The sequence below is a fragment of the Macaca fascicularis genome, chromosome 1 (genome assembly GCF_037993035.2).
Source record: "Macaca fascicularis isolate 582-1 chromosome 1, T2T-MFA8v1.1".
NCBI classification, from domain to species: Eukaryota; Metazoa; Chordata; class Mammalia; order Primates; family Cercopithecidae; genus Macaca; species Macaca fascicularis.
The window spans coordinates 169,041,003-169,063,513 of NC_088375.1; the positions used below are offsets into that span (position 1 = coordinate 169,041,003).

Consider the following 22,511-nt stretch of genomic DNA (forward strand, 5'->3'; position numbering starts at 1 on the left):
TGCCTAGGTTCTCTTCTAGGGTTTTTATGGTTTTAGGTCTTATGTTGAAATCTTTCATCCATCTTGAATTAATTTTTGTATAAGGTGTAAGAAAGGGGTCCAGTTTCAGTTTTCTGCATATGGCTAGCCAGTTTTCACACCATTTATTAAATAGGGAATACTTTCCCCATTGGTTGTTTTTGTCAGGTTTTGTCAAAGATCAGATGGTTGTAGATGTGTTATTTCTGAGGCCTCCTTTCTGTTCCATTGGTCTATGTGTCTGTTTTGGTACCAGTACCATGCTGTTTTGGTTACTGTAGCCTTGTAGTATAGTTTGAAGTCAGGTAGCATGATGCCTCCAGCTTTGTTCTTTTTACTTAGGATTGTCTTGGCTATATGGGCTCTTTTTTGGTTCCATATGAAGTTTAAAGTAGTTTTTTCTAATTCTGTGAAGAAAGTCAATGGTAGCTTGATGGGAATATCATTGAATCTATAAATTACTTTGGGTAGTATGGCCATTTTCACTGTACTGATTCTTCCCATCCATCAGCATGGAATGTTCTTCCATTTGTTTGTGTCCTGTCTTATTTCCTTGAGCAGTGATTTGTAGTTTTCTTGGAAGAGATCCTTCACGTCCTTTGTAAGATGTATTCCTGGTATTTTATTTTCTTTGTGGCAATTGTGAATGAGAGTTCACTCATGATTTGGATCTCTGTCTATTATTAGTGTATAGAAATGCTTGTGATTTTTGCACATTGATTTTGTATCCTGAGACTCTGCTGAAGTGGCTTATCAGCTTAAGGAGTTTTTGGGCTGAGACGATGGGGTTTTCTAAATATACAATCATGTCATCTGCAAATAGGGACAATTTGACTTCCTCTTTTCTTAATTGAATACCCTTAGTTTCTTTCTCTTGCCTAATTGCCCTGGCCAGAACTTCCAACACTATGTTGAATAGGAGTGGTGAGCAAGGGCATCCCTGTCTTGTGCCAGTTTTCAAAGGGAATGTTTCTAGTTTTTGCCCATTCAGTATTATATTGGCTGTGGGTTTGTCATAAATAGCTCTTATTATTTTGAGATACATTCCATCAATATCTAGTTTATTGAGCGTTTTTAGCATGAAGCACTGTTGAATTTTATCGAAGGCCTTTTCTGCATCTATTGGGATAATCATGCTGTTTTTATCATTGGTTCTGTTTATGTAATGGCTTACATTTATTGATTTGCATTTGCTGAACCAGCCTTGCATCCCAGGGATGAAACTGACTTGATCATGGTGAATAAGATTTTGATGTGCTGCTGGATTTGGTTTGCCAGTATTGTACTGAGGATTTTCACATCAAAGTTCATCAGAGATATTGGCCTGAAATTTTATTTTTTTGTGTGTATCTCTGCCAGGTTTTGGTATCAGAATGATACTAGCCTCATAAAATGAGTTAGCGAGGATTCCCTCTTTTTCTATTGTTTGGAATAGTTTTAGAAGGAATGGTATGAGCTCCTCTTTGTACCTCTGGTAGAATTCTGCTGTGAATCTGTTTTGTCCTGGGTTTTTTTTGGTTGGTAGGCTATTAATTACTGCCTCCATTTCAGAACTTGTTATTGGTCTATTCAGGGATTTGACTTCTTCCTGTAGTCTCGGGAGGGCATATGTGTCCAGGAATTTATGCATTTCTTCTAGCTATTCTAGTGTATTTGTGTAGAGGCATTTATGGTATTCTCTGATGGTAGTTTGTATTTCTGTGGGATCAGTGGTGATATCACTTTTTTTTTGATGCAGAGTCTCATTCTATTGCCCAGGCTAGAGTGCAGTGGCACGATCTCAGCTCACTGCAAGCTCTGCCTCCCAGGTTCATGCCATTCTCCTGCCTCAGCCTCCCAAGTAGCTGGGACTACAGGTGCCCACCACCATGCCAGGCTAATTTTTTGGTATTTTTAGTAGAGACGGGATTTCACCATGTCAGCCAGGATGGTCTCAATCTCCTGACCTCGTGATCCACCCGCCTCAGCCTCCCAAAGTGCTGGGATTACAGGCATGAGCCACCGCCCTGGCTACCTTTTTCATTTTTTATTGTGTCTATTTGATTATTCTCTCTTTTATTATTTAGTTGTCTGGCTAGTGGTCTATTTTATAAATATTTTCAAAAAACCAACTCCTGGATTCATTGATTTTTTTGGAAGGGTTTTTCGTGTCTCTATCTCCTTCAGTTCTGCTCTGATCTTAGTTATTTCTTGTCTTCTGCTAGCTTTTGAATTTGTTTGCTCTTGCTTCTCTAGTTTTTTCAATTGTGATGTTAGGGTGTTGATTTTAGTTCTTTCCTGCTTTTTCCTGTGAGCATTTAGTGCTATGAATTTTCCTCGAAGCACTGTTTTAGCTGTGCCACAGTGATTCTGGTACATAGTGTCTTTGTTCTCATTGATTTCAAAGAACTTATTTATTTCTGCCTTAATTTTGTTATTTATCCAGTAGTCACTCAGTAGCAGGTTATTTGGTTTCCATGTACTTGTGCGGTTTTAAGTGAGTTTCTTAATCCTCAGTTCTAATTTGATTGCATTGGGGTCTAAGAGACTGTTTGTTATGATTTCCATTCTTTTGCATTTGCTGAGGAGTGTTTTACTTCCAATTATGTGGTCAATTTTAGAATAAGTGCTATGTGGTACTGAGAAGAATGTATATTCTGTTGATTTGGGGTGGAGTGTTCTGTAGATGTCTATTAGGTCTACTGGGTCCAGAGCTAAGTCCAAGTCCTGAATATCCTTGTTAATTTTCTGTCTCATTGATCTGTCTAATATTGCCAGTGGGGTGTTAAAGTCTCCCACTATTATTGTGTGGGAGTCTAAGTCTCTTTGTAGGTCTCTAAGAACTTGCCTTATGAATCTGCCTACTCCTGTATTAAGTGCATATATATTTAGCATAGTTAGCTCTTCTTGTTGCATTGATCCCTTTACCATTGTGTAATGCCCTTCTTTGTCTCTTTTGATCTCTGTTGGTTTAAAGTCTGTTTTATCAAGGACTAGGATTGCTACCCCTGCTTGTTTTTGCTTTCCATTTGCTTTGTAAATATTCCTCCATCCCTTTATTTTTAGACTATGTGTGTCTCTGCATGTGAGATGGGTCTCCTGAATACAGCACACCGATGGCTCTTGACTCTTTATCCAATTTGCCAGTCTGGGTCTGTTAATTGGAGCATTTAGCATATTTACATTTAAGGTTAATATTGTTATGTGTGAATTTGATCCTATCTTTATGATGTTAGCTGATTATTTTGCCCGTTAGTTGATGCAGTTTCTTCATAGTGTCAATGGTCTTCACAATTTGGTATGCTTTTGCAGTGGCTGGGACTGGTTTTTCCTTTCCATGTTTAGTGTTTCCTTCAAGAGCTCTTATAAGGCAGGCTTAGTGGTGATAAAATCTCTCAGCATTTGCTTGTCTCTAAAGGATTTTATTTCTTCTTCATCTATGAAGCTTATTTTGGCTGGATATGAAATTCTGGATTGAAAGTCTTTTCTATAAGAATGTTGAATATTGGCCCCTGCTCTCTTCTGGCTTGTAGGGTTTCTGTAGACAGATCCGCAGTTAGTCTGATGGGCTTCCCTTTTGTGGGTAGCCTGACCTTTCTCTCTGGCTGACCTTATCTTTTTTTCCTTCATTTCCATCTTGGTGAATTTGATGATTATGTGTTTTGGGGTTGCTCTTCTTGAGGAGTATCTTTGTGGTGTTCTCTGTATTTCTTGAATTTGAATGTTGGCCTGCCTTGCTAGGTTGGGGAAGTTCTCCTGGATAATATCCTGAAGAGTGTTTTCCAACTTGGCTCCATTCTCCCCATCACTTTCAGGTACATTAATCAAATGTAGATTTGAGTGGTTTTGATTGAGTTTCTTAGTCCTGAGTTCTAGTTTGATTGCACTGTGATCTGAGAGACAGTTTGTTATAATTTCTGTTCTTGTACATTTGCTGAGGAGTGCTTTACTTCCAACTATGTGGTCAATTTTGGAATAAGTGTGATGTCGCGCTGAGAAGAATGTATATTCTGTTGATTTGGGGTGGAGAGTTCTGTAGATGTCTATTAGTTCCGCTTGATGCAGAGTTGAGTTCAATTCCTGGATATCCTTGTTAACTTTATGTCTCGTTGATCTGTCTAATGTTGACAGTGGGGTGTTGAAGTCTCCCATTATTATTGTATGGGAGTCTAAGTCTCTTTGTAAGTCTCTAGGGACTTGCTTTATGAATCTAGGTGCTCCTGTATTGGGTGCATATATATTTAGGATAGTTAGCTCTTCCTGTTGAATTGATCCCTTTACCATTATGTAATGGCCTTCTTTGTCTCTTTTGATCTTTAATGGTTTAAAGTCTGTTTTATCAGAGACTAGGATTGCAACCCCTGCTTTTTTGTTCTCCATTTGCTTGGTAGATCTTCCTCCATCCCTTTAATTTGAGCCTATGTGTATCTCTGCATGTGAGATGGGTCTCCTGAATACAGCAAGCTGATGGGTCTTGACTCTTTATCCAATTTGCCAGTCTGTGTCTTTTAATTGGACCATTTAGTCCATTTACATTTAAGTTTAATATTGTTATGTGTGAACTTGATCCTGTCATTGTGATATTAGCTGGTTATTTTGCTCGTTAGTTGATGCAGTTTTTTCCTAGCATCGATGGTCTTTACATTTTGGCATGTTTTTGCAATGGCTGGTACCGGTTTTTCCTTTCCATGTTTAGTGCTTCCTTCAGGGTCTCTTGTAGGGCAGGCCTGGTGGTGACAAAATCTCTAAGCATTTGCTTGTCTGTAAAGGATTTTATTTCTCCTTCACTTATGAAACTTAGCTTGGCTGGACATGAAATTCTGGGTTGAAAAATTCTTTTCTTTAAGAATGTTGAATATTGTTCCCCACTCTCTTCTGGCTTGGAGGGTTTCTGCTGAGAGATCTGCTGTTAGTCTGATGGGCTTCCCTTTGTGGGTAACCCAACCTTTCTCTCTGGTTGCCCTTAACATTTTTTTCTTCATTTCAACTTTGGTGAATCTGACAATTCTGTGTCTTGGAGTTGCTCTTCTCGAGGAGTATCTTTGTGGTGTTCTCTGTATTTCCTGAATTTGAATGTTGGCCTGCCTTACTAGGTTGGGGAAGTTCTGGATGATATCCTGAAGAGTGTTTTCTAACTTGATTCCATTCTCCCCCTCACTTTCAGGTACACCAATCAAATGTAGATTTGGTCTTTTCACATGGTCCCATATTTCTTGGAGTCTTTGTTCATTCATTTTCATTCTTTTTTCTCTAATATTATATTCATGCTATATTGCATTATCTTCAGTCTCTGATATCCTTTCTTCCACTTGATTGATTTGGCTACTGATACTTGTGTATGCTTCACAAAGTTCTCGTGCTGTGTTTTTCAGCTCCATCAGGTCATTTATGTTCTTCTCTTAACTGGTTATTCTAGTTAGCAATTCCTCTAACCTTTTTCCAAGGCTCTTAGCTTCCTTGCGTTGGGTTAGAACATGCTCCTTTAGCTCAGAGGAGTTTGTTTTTACACACCTTCTGAAGCCTACTTCAGAACTAATTCTCCATCCAGTTTTGTTCCCTTGCTGGTGAGGAGTTGTGATCCTTTGGAGGAGAAGGGGAGTTCTGGTTTTTGCATTTTCAGCCTCTTTGTGCTGTTTTTTCCTCATCTTCATGGATTTATCTACCTTTGTTCTTTGATGTTGGTGACCTTTGAATGGGATTTCTGTATGGACATCCTTTTTGTTGATGTTGATAGTATTCCTTTATGTTTGTTAGTTTTCCTTCTAACAGTCAGGCCCCTTGGCTTCAGGTCTGCTGGAGTTTACTGCAGGTCTACTCCAGACCCTGTTTGTGTGGCTACCACCAGCAAAGGCTGCAGAACAGCAAAGATTCCTGCCAGTTCCTTCTTCTGGAAGCTTCATCCCAGAGGGGCACACACCAGATGCCAGCCCGAGCTCTCTTGTATGAGGTATCTGTCAATCCCTGCTGGGCAGGGTCTCCCAGTCAGGAGGCACAGGGGTCAGGGACCCACTTGAGGAGGCAGTCTGTGCCTTAGTAGAGCTCGAGCTGGGAGATCTGCTGCTCTCTTCAGAGTCAGCAGGCAGGAATGTTTAAGTCTGCTGCAGCTGCGCCCACAGCTGCCTCTTCCCCAAGGTGTTGTGTCCCAGGGAGATGGGAGTTTTATCTATAAGCCCCTGACTGAGGCTGCTGCCTTTCTTTCAGAGATGCCCTGCCAAGGGTGGAGGAATCTAGAGAGCCAATCTGGCTATAGCAGCTTTGCTTTGATGAAGTGGGATCTCCCCAGTTTGAACTTCCTGATGGCTTTGTTTACACTGTGAGAGGAAAACTACCTACTCAAGCCTCAGTAATGGCAGACGCCCCTCCCTCTACCAAGCTCGAGTGTCCCAGGTCAACTTCAGACTACTGTGATGGCAGTGAGAATTTCAATCCAGTGGATCTTAACTTGATGGCCTCCCTGGGAATGGGATTTGCTGAGCTAGAACACTTGGCTCCCTGGTTTCAGCCCCCCTTTCCAGGGGAGTGAACAGTACTGTCTCGCTGCTGATCCATGTGCCACTGGGGTATGAAAAAAACCTCCTGCAGCTAGCTCAGTGTCTGCCCAAACAGCTGCCCAGTTTCGTGCTTAAAACCCAGGGCCCTGGTGGTTTAGGCATCTGAGGGAATCTCCTGGTATATGGGTTGTGAAGACCATGGGAAAAGCATAGTATCTGGACTGGAGTGCACCATTCTTCATGGCACCATCCATCATGGCTTCCCTTGGCTAGGGGAGGGAGTTCCCCAACCCCTTGTGCTTCCCAGGAGAGGCAACTCCCCACCCTGCTTCTGCTCACCCTCTGTGGGATGCATCCACTGTCTAACCAGTCCCAGTGAGATGAGCCAGGTACCTCAGTTGGAAACGCAGAAATCACCCGCCTTCTGCGTTGTTCTCAGTGGGAGTTGAAGATCAGAGTTATTCCTATTCAGCCATCTTACCAGCCCTCACCTCAATTCAATTCCTTTTTCTCCCTCTCTGTTGAGATACTGCCAGTTATCAGTATAAAATCCACTAAAACTGGTTTAAACCACAGGAAAAAAGGAGGATCTCCTCTGTTAGGAGTTTCGGAATGGGAAGTTACAGGACTGCTAAAGTTCAGTACTGCCTTCTTGGACCAAACCTTTTCCCCTTTTCTCCTCTGCCTTCCTTAGCAATTTGACCTGGTTTTCCAGTCTCTGTGGTTCTGATACTGTCATCCATTGTTCCTGCTGACTCTCAGTCAAGGGACCATGTCCCTGTGTAAGTAATGTTGTTAATGACCTTATATTCTTAGAACTTTGAAGTCTCCCAGGGTCTTGGTGGAATGTGGATTTTGCCAGAAGCTATTTGCATTTGCTTCTACGATGTATCTTAGATGCTCAAGCAATACAGGACTCTTAAAACTAAATATTTTGCTTGTTGTTATTCTAGACCACACAGGTAGTATGAATTCTGGCCCAAAATTCATGCTCATGAAAATCTGAGGATAGAAATTCGAGTGTTCGCAAATCTGAAGGTAGGAATTCTCAGGACAGTTCTTCTTTTCCTTCCATTTTTTTCAACTCAGTCCAGAGCAATGACTGAACTAAGCAATAAGCCCTGTGTATTAGTACATTCTTGCACTGCTAAAAACACACACCTGAGACTGGGTAATTTATAAAGAAAAGAGGTTTAATTGTCTCATGGTTTCACAGGCTGTACAGGAAGCATGACAGCTTCTGGGGAGGCCTCAGGAAACTTGCAAATTATGGTGGAAGGGGAAGCAGGCACATCTTACATGGCTAGAGCAGGAGGAAGACTTTGTTAAACTAACTATTGTCTTTCTGGTCACTTCTCTACCCAATTAACTACCCTGGCCCAACCCCCTTTGCCTTATCACGTTTCCAAACTTAAAATTCTTTGTCTAATTTGGTACATAAGTAACTGATTCTATTTCTTTGGGGCTTTATCTTACTCTTGTTAACCTATCTTATGTCAATTTAATTATCAGGCCCAACCGGGACTCTGAAGGTGGTGGTGTTTTGCCTCCCCTCCAGAGTGATAGGGGTCATTATATATACATAAATAAAGACTTGGTCAGACACAGTGGGATCGATAACCACCCTATTTATAGCCCCACATTTAAATCATAAAGCTTAGAGCACTGCAATGGACTGATTGTGTGTGTCCCTCCAAAATTCATATGCTGAAATGTTAACTGCCATGTAATGATATCAGGAAGTGGAGTCTTTGGGAAGTAATTAGATCATGAGGATAGAGTCCTCATGAATGGGATTAGTGTCCTTATAAAAGAGACCCCAGAGAACTTCGTAGCTCTCTTTCTGCCATGTGAGGATACAATGATAAAATGGCAGTCTGCAACCTGGAAGAGGGCCTTCACCAGAGCATCCAGAGCCATGAGAAATAAATGTCTATTATTTATAACCCACCCAGTCTGTGGTACTTTGTTACAGCAGCCTGAACTGACTAAGACAAGCACATACCAAATTTCTAATGTTTCATATCAAAGAAAGAATGATTCTGGGAAGAATTCAGTATTACAGATATTATGTGAATTATTTGTCTTATTATTTAAAAAGATAGAAGTAATATTTTCATGACAAATTTGTTTTATAATTGATGTATAATCTTGGGCTACTAAATATTGTAGTGATGATATTTTCAACACTTTAACTCCAATTAAAATGTCAACATAATTTTTTATTATCAAAACTTAATTCAGCTAAAATTACTCTGGAAAGAATATCAATTCAGTAAAATAAGAAAGGTGGAGAATCTGGCTCTCCAGGTATTAAATTTATTGAGTAGCTGTGGTAATTACAAATTTAGTACTAGCAAAAAAAATAGATTAAACAGTCAATGAAAAAGAATAAAAAGTCCAGAAATAAACACAAATGTGCTTGTGAGTTAGTAAGTGATAAATGTGACATTTTATGTGAGTAGAATAAAAGATTGTCTTCCCAGAATCAAATTCTGCTGGAGGGAGTGCAAATTAGTTCAACCATTTTTGAAGACAATGTGGCAATGCTTCAAAGACCTAGAATCAGAAATACCATTAGACTCAGCAGTTCCATTACTGGGTATATACCCACAGGAATATAAATCATTCTATTTTAAAGACAGATGCACATGTATGTTCATTGCAACACTGCTCACAAAAGCAAAGACATGGAATCAACATAAAAGTCCACCAATGATACACTGTATAAAGAAAATGTGGTACATATACATCATGGAATACTATGCAGCCACAAAAAAAAGAATGAGGTCTGGTCCTTTGCAGAGACATGGATAGAGCTGGAGGCCATTATCCTTAGCAAACTAACACAGGGACAGAAAATCAAACACCACATGTTCTCTCTTGTAAATAGGAGCTAAATGATGAGAACATATGGACACATAGAGTGGAACAACACACACTGGGGCCTACCGGAGGGCAGAGGGTGGGAGGAGAAGGAGGATCAGGAAAAATAACTAATGGATAGTAAGTATATTAGTCCACTCTCACACAGGTATAAAGAAATACCTGAGACTGGGAAATTTATAAAAGAGGTTTAATTGACTCACAGTTCCGCATATGTTGGCAGGTCTCAGGAAACTTATGATGGAAGGTGAAGAGGAAGCAAGCTTGGACCTTCTTACGTGGTGGCAGGAGAGAAAAGAGTGAGGAGCGAAGGGGAAAGATGCCTTATAAAACTATCAGATCTCAGGAGAACTCATTCACTATCACAGGAACAGCACGAGGGAAATCGCCCCCATGATCCAATCATCTCCCACCAGATCTTTCTCTGGACATGTGGGGATTATGGAGATTACAATCCAAGATGAGATTTGGGACACAAAGCCTAACCATATCACTAGGCCTAATACCTGGCTGGTGAAATAATTTGCATAGCAAACCCCCATCACACACATTTACTTATGTAACAAACCTGCACATCCTGCACATGTACCCCTGAACTTAAAATAAAAGTTAAAAGAAAAGGAAAAAAATAATCAAAATGAAGTATTGAGACAAAAAAGAGTAAGAAAAAGAGACATGTGGACCTAGGCCAAAATACCTACCATGTGTGAAACTGATAGTTCCAGAAGGAGAGGATAAATAAAATGAGACAAAATTGATGAAGAAATAATGGTTGAGAATTTTCCAGATCGAATGAAAATTCTCAATCCACAGATAGAAGAATCTCAATAAATATGAATCACGATAAGTAAAAAGAAAACCACAACTAGGTATATAATAGTCAAACTGCTGAAAAGCAAAGATAAAGAGAAAAGTCTTAAATGCCAACAAAAATACACAACAAAAGATGTATAACCTTAAGGGAAATAATTAAAATAATGGCTAACTTTTCAACAGTAGTTATAGAAGCCAGAAGGCAATAAAATGGCAACTTACAATGAAGAAAAATAACTGTTAACTTTGAATTCTATAGTCAGCAAATACATCTGTAAGAAAATGAAGGTGAAATTATGATCCCAAAATCTGATAGAGTTTGTCACTGTTGATTTACAGTACAAGAAATACTGAAAGAAGTTCTTTAGGATGAAGAAATATTATCCAAGCAGGAAAAACAAAGATGCTAGAAGAAACAAACAGCACTACAAAGGTCAAATTTGAAAGACTGTTGATTATATAATGCTACAATGAAATAATGCTTCTGATGTTTATAAAATAAACAGAAATAATATATAAGACAAAAGTAGCCAAAAATAGCAGGAGAGGAATTAATTAAATGTCACTCAAAATCATTATATATTAGAGAAATGCAAATGAAAAGCACAAGTAAGCATTATGTAACCATCAGAATGGCTAAAATTTTAAAGGTTGACAATATCAACGTTGATCATGATACGATATATGGAGCAACTGGAACTGTCCTACATTGCTGATGGCAGCATAAATTCATTCAACCATTACTTGGATGTATCTGTTAAAGCAAAACAAAATCCTAACCTATGACCCAGCAATATTACTTCTAGGTATATACTCAGGAGGAAATATGTAGACATTCATTAAATTATATACTGAAGTCTTGTGCATTTTATAGTACATATCTCAAGAAAAACTTAAGAACAAAAATGTAAAAAAGAATGGTAAGAAATCAAAAGTTCTGATAAAAAATAGGCAAAAGAAAATAGACATGGAAGATAAAAAGTAGAGGAAAACAGATGCTTATAAACATATGAAAGCATGCTCCATTTCACTCATCAAGTTAAAATTAAAATAACCAAAATGATACTGAAGCCAATTTGAGTTGGTTTATCACATTTGCAACCAAGATTCCTGACAAGTAGTTTTACAAAAGCATACAAGACATAATTACGTGTGACAATGATCACTTCAGTATTGCTCGTCACAGTAAACAAGATTGGAGGGTTTCTAAATATTCACCAATTGTGAACTGTTAAATTATTGTATTTTGACAAAATAGAATACTATGCAACCATTAAAATTAATGAAGTAGATATGTTTGAATTTATATAGAAATATCACTAAGATACAGGAAAAGGGCAATTTCATAATATTAAGCAGAATAATATCCTAACTGTACACATGCTTTTAAAATGGTAAAATAATAACAGGTTATTTTGGGGAATAGGAGCTGAAGATTGGGAGTGGAAAGAGACCATCACTTTTTGTTTTATGTTTCTCAATACTATTTGAAAGTTTTTCTGTGTGCATTTGTTTTAATTACACTTTAAGATTAAAAAGCAAGAAAAAGAGATGTATGTCTGAATACTAGCTCAAGTAGTGACAAAATGCAAATTGCTAGAAAGCCTAAGTAATAAAACATATGTTCATAAATCACTATAAATCAAGATTTCTTAGAGAACTAAAGACTCAAACTATAAGAACTAAAGACTCAAACTAAAGAGCTCTTAAAAATTGAAATGAGTGTCTTTCTTGATGATTAAAATGAGTAATCTTTCATCACAAGTGGCTATAATGCCAGCAAGAATCTGATGTGGGATGATCTATTGAGACATTACCAGAGAGAGTAACAGTAAAGGGAGGTCCTGGGATCTAAAATATTTTCAAACCCCTTACAAATGCAAAGCATATGTCTTTTGGAATTTTGAAGACCCAACGACAGGCTAACAATGGATAAACATTTTGTATTAACTATTTGTATAAACTACAAGGATTACTTCTTTATATTTTCAAATGTTAGCTGAATAATATCATTATTTTATTTACCATACAACAGATATCATCCTAAAGTAACTTAAACTCATAATTCTTTTTGGACTTTTATTTCTCAAAATTAACACTGCTTATAATTCATAATAATAAAAAGATGAATATACAGTCATCAAGTACACTGCTTTCTCTGTGACTTTGGGAACATAAAAGAGAAGTAGACCAATTAAATTTCATAGAACAATTAGTGATGCATATCTTGGCACTTATGTTTATAACACTTTTTAACATACCAATTGTGACTAAAGAGAAAGTGTTAACCACATGTCAAACACTTAATGACAGGTTTTAAAAGTACAATATCTACAATATAGATATCTCACTACAAAATTAAATATCTTCCAAATTCATTCTGAGCTCCAGGTTTTTTTAGCAAACATGTCAGAAAGCTTCATAAAATTGAATTTAATGCCATACACCTTAACCATAATTAATTTTGAAAAATAGACATTTTCAGCAGCTTTCCAAAATAAATATTGATAAACTTTATAGAAAAATAATTCATTCACTATAAAACCTCATGAAGGGCCAGGTGCGGCAGCTCACACCTATAATCCCAGAACTTTGGAAGGCCAATGAGGGCAGATCACTTGAGGTCAGGAGTTCAAGACCAGCTTGGCCAACATGGCAAAACCCCATCTCTACTAAAAATACAAAAAAAAAAAAAAAATTGCTGGGCATGGTGGTGTGCCTGTAATCCGAGCTACTGGGGAGGCTGAGGCAGGAGAATTGCTTGAACCTGGGAAGCAGGGATTGCAGTGAGCCGAGATCACATCACTACACTCCAGCTGGGTAACAGAGCAAGACTCCGTCAAAAACCAACCAAACAAACAAACAAACAAGAAACATGGAAATCATCTCCTAATGCTTATACAAATATATGTAACAATATCCCAGTTCTAATTCAGGCTGATCATGTTTTAAGTTGCTCTCCTAACATTGTGATTAGATGCATGTGTGCTTTACTGTTTTAAACTAGTTGTTTAAGAAAGAGTAAAATTACTGACTTACCTAGCTTCCTTTTATAAATACTTCTTCACATTTCTTGGTAACTGTGTTTAAATTTTTTCTTCAATGCTGCTTATTTCAGTTGTAGTAGAGTGGACAATTATAATTTTGTGAGTTAAAATTTAAGAATGAGCTTTCTCAATAATGAATAGTTTAGAAAGGTTTGTTAAGGTAGCTATCAAGATGACCCTTGAAAGATGAAAAGTGGAAAAAATTTCTTTTAAGGTCACAGAAAATAATATAGAAAGAGATCTTTTTTTATCCACATCTAAGTGAGATGGAACTTTGTGGTTGCAGTATGTCTTAGATCTATCAACATATTGTCCAACTCCACCTGCGAGCCCTGTATGCATAATTCTCAACTCTTACAGCCTAAAGTTGATTTTCTTTCAGCTTTGGAGGAGTTAAAATAAATATTTCTGAAGTAATGTGACCATATATATGATATTATGGAAGAGAGAATAAGTTTTATTAGGCAAAAATGAGAAGTAGAAGAGTGTCATGCCTAAGGTTATAAAACCTTATTCTAAATCCAGAATCTCGCACTGGTATTGGAATTTCATCCACGTCCTTTTACCATTTGATGACTAGGCTTAAAAAGGAAAACAACTGCTCCTATTCTTCTTGTCAACTTGTAGCTCATCTCTAAATGGAACACAGGGATTCAACAGAAGGTGCCTATTCATAGTGACGTGTACTTCAACTTTTTCATTGTTCTTTGGGGTTTTAAGTTAGAAAACCTGTAATCCTGCAAACCCTGACATATGATTTCTCTTCAATCTATTTGAACTTGAAGCCATAGCACAGATTAATTTCTGAGTTGCTTTCCATGAAGGTCAGATTTAGAAAGACTGATTAGTAGCTTGTGTTTCAGTTTAAGGCCTTAAAATGAAATATTAAAAATTCCAGATTTATAAGTTTAAAAGACCATAGCCTCTATTTCAGCTTCTTCTTCCTTTAAATTTTTTTACAGAAGCTATGGGAAGAAATGGGAAGTTTCTGACCATCCTGAAGCATAAAACATCCTAAATTTTCTCCAAATTGTGTGAAAATCCAGTATTTCATGGCAGGTAGTTTTCACAAGGTCCCGATAAAACATAATGATACATAGTGAAATAAACTTTCAAAAGTGGAAATCAGAATTCAAGCCCATTGACAATAAATATAATCTAAGTCTACACATACCAATAGGCCAAACTATACTTGTTCAGCACTTTCCATGAAAAAGTGCCTCGGAATTTCAATATTTCTGAAGTGCATTTTTGTTTGTTTGTTCACTTATCTGGGGAACTGAGGCTGAACCAAGATGATATCAATGATCTCAGGTTAATGTGCTGTCACTAAATTTCTTTAACACATACCTACAGCACTACAGTGGTCCTGGGACTGTTGAATTCACTCAAGTAAGATACATACATTCTTGGGCTGATGGAAACATCTATCAGTTTCTCTTTCCTGTTATTCTGGGTCCCAGATCACAGCAGAATACCATGTCTCAGTGGACATGCTTAGAGGTCAATCTTCAATGATAGAGTGGGGCAAAATTTAATTTTCTGCCTCTTCTCTACTGTATCTTCAATTAAATACCTATAATCTATAAGCATGTATTTAAAATGTCAATTTTACCAAAATTCTTATACATGTAATATTTCATCTGTTTCTGTGTCTCTAAAGCCATGTAAAATTATCCATGAAAAAAATCCTTCTCCGTTTATCTTTGCATAGAACTAAGACTTTCGTACCACATCAAGTAACAAGTTGCTATCAGCCCTCTACCTATTTCTTATAAGGGGGTCATCAGTTGAGTATGTGAGATCCTGAGACATCTTAAAAATACTTATGACATAGAATGGCTTTATTGATTCCCGAGGGGAAATTGATGATAAAGTGTGAAAAGTATATATCAAGTGGGGTCTGGAATCTTTGTCATTGTTTAGAACTGCTCACTCATAGCCACAACTGGAATAGAGATGGAATGTAGGGATTTATTTAGAGTAACAGCAAAATCGGGAGACTCTTGTCTTAGTCTAAATATGAAATTCTGATAATGTTTAAAAACCCACAGGCATATTTTTGAGCACTAAAGTATTTATTTTTATGATACTGATAGTCTTGAACGTCTTCTTGCCATTGAACATCTATATGTGCAGGTTTCTCAATTTAGTTTGTTGCCCAATATGCTGTCTTTGAATTTTTTACCATACCAAAAGTTGAATAAACAATAAACTTATGTATCAATCTTGTTTTTAAAGGCAAACAAGAGATCTGTGCAATTCTCACTTAATTTCTCACCCAGCATTATATTTCTACTTAATACATTTTATAATCTTCATTTTTTTTCTACCACACTCAGCTAATTTTTGTGGTTTTTTTTGTATAGACGAGGCCTCACTATTTTGCCCAGGCTAGTTTTAAGACTTCTGAGCTCAAGCGATCCACCTGCCTCTGCCTCCCAAAGTGCTGGAATTACAGGCGTGCACCACTGTGCCTGGCCTCTACTTAATAAATTTCGATTATAAGTCATTTTTTAAAAATTGATGGCTATGTAGGGTATAGGTTAAAAACATAATCATTAACATTTAAAAATCTGGATTTAAATCTGAATTCTGATTCCATCACCCACTGACTGTAACCTTGGGCAAATTATTTACTGTCCTCACCTTTAAGGAGTACCATAGTAATAGATGTCTCATACAATTATTGCAATAATTAACTGAATTAAGGTACGTAAAGTACTACACGGTGGTTGGTTTATGTAGAGAGAATGCTCAGTGAGGGAAAGAAAATAGCATATGTCCAGGTGGGGATGGGGGAAGACAATTATTCCGGAGAGATATACGGTGACATTTGGCAATCTAACTTCATCAGAAAATGACCACTTCAACATCTTTCAGAGAGAAGAATTAAAACTGGCATTATGTTTTCGAAAGTGCCTGTGCTGTCATCAAAATACGGATTGTGGGCATCACCATTCTTGGAGGTTATTTCATTCTATGGTACGTATCTTAAATTTGGTACATAACAATTGGCTTATTAGTCTTCACAAGTATAACCCCTTAGTCCAGGGCTGAATTCTCTGTTTATCTTAAACATTTAGGGAAGTCATATTTCAAATCCTACAGTCTGATAGCACAAAATATAAGTATGTAACATACTCTCAAAACACACAAGGACAAGTGCTAAGAGTGTGTGCGTGTGTGTGTGTGTGTGTGTGTTGGTACAAAACAAAAACTTGCAGTAAAACAACACGCCCTCTGAAAAAACAATTACATTTCACAAAAGATGGTGTCTATTGGGCTTATTTCTAGCTGGAAACAAGGGACCTTCCCACTACAGATTGGGAATAAAATAGAAGAGCGTGTCAACATTGGTAGGCTTATGAAGGCTTTCTCAAATTTTTTGTCTATACTACTAAGAGAGGACAAACAGACAACATTCATTTGGAACAATTATTTTCAAATTTGACTCTGGTTTCTTTTCTCTCTCCCACCCACAACTATAAAGTAATCTATTACACTTTATATGACCCATTATAACACAAATCTGAAGGTTTCTTCAGTGAAATTACACAGTTAGGTCACACATCTTGTTTTCCATGATCTTATGAGTCTGAGTAGAGCAAGTTTGGAATTGAGGCATGTAAGATGCAAAAGTCTTCTTACTAGAAGTTCCTAAGTTGAAATTATTTTCTACAAAGTGTGAGCAACTGTCCTGGAGAACTCTGATGTCCGTGAATAAACAGGGGGCTGGGAATGGGCACAATACCCTTGACTTGTCAGTCAAAAGCACACCACTCTCTCTCTTTTTGATTGAGGTGACCCCTAAATAATAGATAGACTTTTCATCATTATTTTCTTCAGGGAAATTTCCCTCCAGTCTCAAAAGTTCATCCAATCCTTCTGAGAATGTGAGGTGTGGTAAAATTATGTTGGGACGCTGATCTGATAATATAAAAAATGCCTGGGCCTCTATCTCCCATGAGCTATTAGAGAAAGAATCCTTCAATGGAGAATTTTTGCTAGAGAAGCACTTGGTAACTGAACTATTTATAAGCCCTTGTTCTTCATCAGTTTCACTTGGTTTAGAGTTGCTGATCAGCGTGGCATATTTAACAAAGGGTTGTCTCTGGCTTTCATCCTCACAGGTTACCTCGGTACCCTCAGCCTCAGAGAAGTTAACACTGTTGAACTGGTCACTAATACAAACAGAACCCTTTTCAAGATCTGTTGTTGAAAGTAGAGAGACCACAGTTGTTGGCACCATCTCATCTTTATTTTTCCATGATGTATCAACACTGATATCTTCTGAAATTGTTTCAGGCTCCAAAAGAAGAGGACCACATGTCACTGATGCTGTATGCTTGATAAAAAGATGCTCAAACGTTTCTGGCTAAAAGAAAACACACATTTTAAGGCTCAATTATGTTAAAAAATTTTGCTTCATTATGTCATACTCGCAGAAATGGAAGTGTGTTAAGTTAATAATAAAGGATGTAAGTCAACCACAAATTAACTAGTTTTTTACTAAAATACATATATCAAAAAGCATAAGGAAGAGCCCGTTTAAGATAGCATTTGAAAGTGGGACAAGACAGACTTAGACTTGAGTTCTTCCAATTCTACAACCATGAACAAGTACATTAACCTCTCTGCCTTTCAATTTCATCATCTCTAAAAATGTGCTTCATGGTGTTGTGGCTAGAAATAAATTAGTGTCTGCAAGTGCTTAGCTCTCAGGAAAGATTGGCTACTGTTACTGGAAAATGCTATCTTCTGAAGATACTTTCTTCCTAATATTTTGTAGCAAATTACATTCCCACAAAATTTTAGCCCAAAATTGAAAAAAGTGGATTATAATAAAGTGAAATGACCAAAATAACTTGTCTAAAAACAGTTAAAATAACTGTATTGTGAAATAAGATATGGTATGAAAGTAAACTAATTGTGTTGACTATTAAAAACTTATCTGCTGTACACTGAGCATCTGCTTGAGACTATCTGAAAATAAGAGCTAATAATATCATATGTTGAGAACAATGATGATGAAAGAGATGATCACAAACTGGTAAATTACTATTCTCTATAAATAACTTCATGTAAAAATATTTACTATGGACATGTGAAATGAAGACAAACACACAAGACAAATGTACATCATATTTTTTATAGAAATGATTATATCACAAAGAAAAATCCTGCCAAGCAACTACAAATCAAGAATCTGCGGGCAAAAATCTCAATTCATACAATGTAAACACATTGAAAAAATAAATGCAAAATAAAAAAAGCTGTTGATACATCACATTGAAAAATTAACACAACTGAATTAAGGGCTATAGAAAATGTGTTAAGCTTATATATCATACATGTCATTTAACTTGAATTTTACAATTTTTAAACTAATAGAATTCAGACTCATTGCTTGAAATAATGGTATACCCAGCTGTTCTTCATAATGGCAAGTATATTCCAGATACAATACAATTTATTTAGCGGAGTTTTATACTCTTAAGTAGAATATGTTAGTGATTAAAAACATAAAGGAATAAATATACCAAGCACAAAATATAATAATAAAATAGACTTATGTAGGTATTAAAATACTGCATATTAATTCAGACAAATACTGAATTAATACAATTTTTCCTATTATTCACAATCATAATATATGAAGAGAAAACTGTTCCTATGTCTGTTTTTTTCCTAAAGAAATCTATAGTTTTATAATTTTCTTCAAATATTTGCTTGCCCGTTTTCTTTTTTCTTAAGGCTTCTCCTATATATGGACTGAACTGTCTTAAAATTTAAATGAACCTACATATTAAGATTGTCAAATAAAGGAATTAGATGCTATCAATACAAAACAAGGAATACATACAAAAAAACCCATAACCACAGTCAAGATCACATACGTCCTTCAAATGATGTGTTTGATATATTTCATGCTCTCTAAAATACCATAATCAGTAACTGTTGAAATCAAATACTGTAAATGCCTTCAAATGCATTCAGATAGAATATTTTACTCATACTTGATAAGAAATCTCATACTCATATACTATTGAAATATGTTTTGTCCGTGAGTTATAAAACTTTATTAAAAGTATATTCATTTAAAAAATTTCATGATATGCATCTTTTTTAAAGATTTTAGAATAATCTGGGCACATATTAAATATGTGTTCAGTGGGCAGTAAAGAATATCCTTTCATAATTTCACATTTAGATTCTACATTTCAATGACATCTATTAGTAGTCAAGAACGGAAGAAAGACACATTCTTCCTGTTTTTGTAGAGTTCTTGTCTACGTTCAAATAAAACTATGAGTAAAATCTAAATATAAGGGATCCATATATACATATATATACTTATATATAATAAATTTGAATACTGAGTTCATTAAACACAGTCTTTGGTTTGGTTTGAATGTGAGCAACACAGCGTAATTCGTGTGCTGAATTCATAAAACCAGCAAGCAGTCTGTTTGAAAGTAGAAAAGTCCTGTCCTCACCATGAACTATTGGTAAAAGCTCCAAAGGGTCTCCCTTTCTTGCATCACTGCCCATTTCCCTGCCTGCCAGAGGTCTTGGATGGTTTAGTGGAAGTAAATTAGATTTAGGTCATAATTAAACAAGAAAGCTGGATTAGAAGTTGATGTTCCCTTCTGATCTGGTCCGTCTGACCTGGATACGTAGGGTCATTCTTATATGAACTGTAACTCCCACTGTCCTGTGACCAGCAGAAACACAACTTCAGGCTTTCTTTTAACTGAAACAGAAGTTAGCACTTAAGCCATTTTCAAGGATATTGAAAACTGAAATTCCCAGGCTGAACAAAGTTAGATATAAAAATGCCAGGAAATATTCAGAAGAACACCCGAATAGGCTGGTTTTTAGGCTGAGGTGTCTATAAAGGAATCTAAAATTGAAAACTTTGGACATAAAAATACAAACTAAATATTTTCACTGATTCTATACTTACAATCATTGTATTTTTAAAGCTATTTGTCAGATGTTGCAGTTTTAGAGTTCACCTAATTACAGCATTGTCTACTATATATTTGATGACATTTAATAGATATGTAATGACAGCAACAGCCATAATTTTCTTAATGTTTTATGACCAGGAATATGACAAATCAAAAGCCAGAAATCATGAATATTACTTTTAAACTTTAGATAATTTGAAAATTAATCATACATCCAAACTGAACTGGACTCAAATCTATATTTTGAACCCAAATTTACACATCTATTTTAAGTTCTAAATCAACATAATCCACCATATGTTAACTCTCAGAAGTTCAACTGAATTTTTTTTAGATTTGCTCCCCTTCTTCAAAATGTAAAAATCTTCTAATACTCTATAGACTGTTGGGAAGTTGGCACATTGGGTTCATCTGTAGTGATCATGATTAGACTTCAAAGAATGTCCGTTCTCTGTTTAGATAAAATAAAACAAAATAAGAAAGCAAAATAAAAAATCACTCACAAAGAAAAAGATAAAAGATTTCAAAAAACATTGTCAAGCATGGGTTCTGGACTATAAATTTTTGTGTTAGGTACAATAATGCATCCTTTTGGGAAAGGGCAAAATTTTGAACTAAGGTGGCTTCTCCCATTTTCTTAATGAATGTCTTCATATCACACTCTAAGGACAGCTTTAATAACCCCAGGAAGGGAAAAACTTACAGGGAAATAACAGAATAGGTAAAAGGAGAGAAGAACAACGAGCTGGGAAAGTTAAAAGAGGGAGAATCAACAGCAATATTGGATAGTTTGGAACGAGAAAGAATAAAAGAGGAAAGCAGTGAAAAGAAAAATAAAAAAAATAAAGAGAAAGAAGTGCTAAAAATGGTAAAGAATAGAATCACAGAGCCATTCATTACCATAGGTTTTTAAAATCTAGAAATAAGATCTGAGAAATCATATCGTCCAAGTGTCTCCCTTTTTTCTGACAAAGCAATTGAGGCTGCCAAGATCATTTGCTAAAGGTTACATGGATAATTAAAGTATAGGGAGGACCCTGACTTAGTTCTTTTTTTCTAGTCCAACAATCTTTCTATAACACAATGGAAGATGAAAGGTTGTCCCAAACACAAATAAGCAGAAGAACATGTTATTTGTTTTCCTTTACTACTTGCTGTGACAAAATTCAGCAGATTAATTTATACTCTCTCCTGGTTCCTCATAACCTGAGGGCCATAAGGAACAAGAAAATAAACAAAACTGAAGTTGTGTTTTTAGGGGAGTGAAATATACACTTCTAGGCCCAGTAATGTGTATTTCCGGGCATAGGGGAGATGGTTACTTCTAAACAGAACTTTTAACTCGAAAATGCACCAGCTCTTCCACACATTTGGAAGGCCATCTAGCAATGTTAGGGATGCTTTTGATTCAGATCTGTGAGGATGGTGTTCTGGGAGGCCACAGGTTGTTGAGCTGCTTATTTGGAGGCCTAGGGCTGGCTGGGGAATCTAAGATAGTTTTTAGATCCCAAGGAAAAATCTATTTCTTTCTAGCTTTAGCCCCACGAAAGGGAGTTGTTAAATGGAGTAAACTCTTGTGAAAACTGGCATAAATGTAGACATAGCAGCATGGCTGGATAAAAACAAACAAAAAACAGAGAATGAGAAAAATATTGTAAAATAATTAAAGAATAAAAAGGAGTGGAATGAATTGAAAATGAATTAAAGAGGCTTAAAATATCGTTAAGGGAAAAACCCAGGTGATTTGGATTTAGAAGAAATTTAACAAATTAGGCAGAAATGCTAAGGTAAAAGGTGCAAAACAAAGTAAGAAAGGTCATAGTTCTTTTACACTCTTAAAATTTGAACTGGAAGAAAAGCAAGGCTATTGAGTTAGCATAATACATTTTCTTTTCTTTTTTTTTTTTTTTTTTTTTGAGGCGGAGTCTCGCTCTGTAGCCCGGGCTGGAGTGCAGTGGCCGGATCTCAGCTCACTGCAAGCTCCGCCTCCCAGGTTTACGCCATTCTCCTGCCTCAGCCTCCCGAGTAGCTGGGACTACAGGCGCCCGCCACCTTGCCCGGCTAGTTTTTTGCATAATACATTTTCTTACAACAAAAATTCAATCTGTGTTTAAGGTTCTGATTTTTAAGGTATAAACAGAAATGGTATTCTGATTTAAGATGGCAAACTGAACCGATTTCTCTCTTGTCTCTCTAGAGATTCTGTTGGAATGGCAGTATGTAAATGAGTCAAATACAGACCCACCACAAAGAAGGCGATCTGAGAGGGCTAATGAGAAATGAGTGATTTTCATTCACTG

At 36.5% G+C, this 22,511-nt stretch overlaps 1 protein-coding gene across 6 annotated transcripts in view; it reads right to left on the bottom strand.

Moving 5' to 3' along the window:
• Positions 1 to 16,675: 16,675 nt before the first annotated feature.
• LEPR (leptin receptor) overlaps positions 16,676 to 22,511 on the bottom strand; it is a 97,999-nt gene continuing 92,163 nt past the window's right edge. For 4 of the 6 annotated variants that reach the window (XM_005543142.5, XM_045369579.3, XM_074004616.1 and 1 more), the window contains one exon: positions 18,371 to 20,662. In XM_005543142.5, coding sequence (XP_005543199.1) covers positions 20,645 to 20,662 — 18 coding nt within the window. In that variant the 3' untranslated portion in view covers positions 18,371 to 20,644. Of the gene's footprint in view, positions 17,613 to 18,370; positions 20,663 to 22,511 lie in introns of those variants that run through there. The other 2 variants (XM_045369570.3, XM_005543137.5) reach the window with 1 other exon arrangement.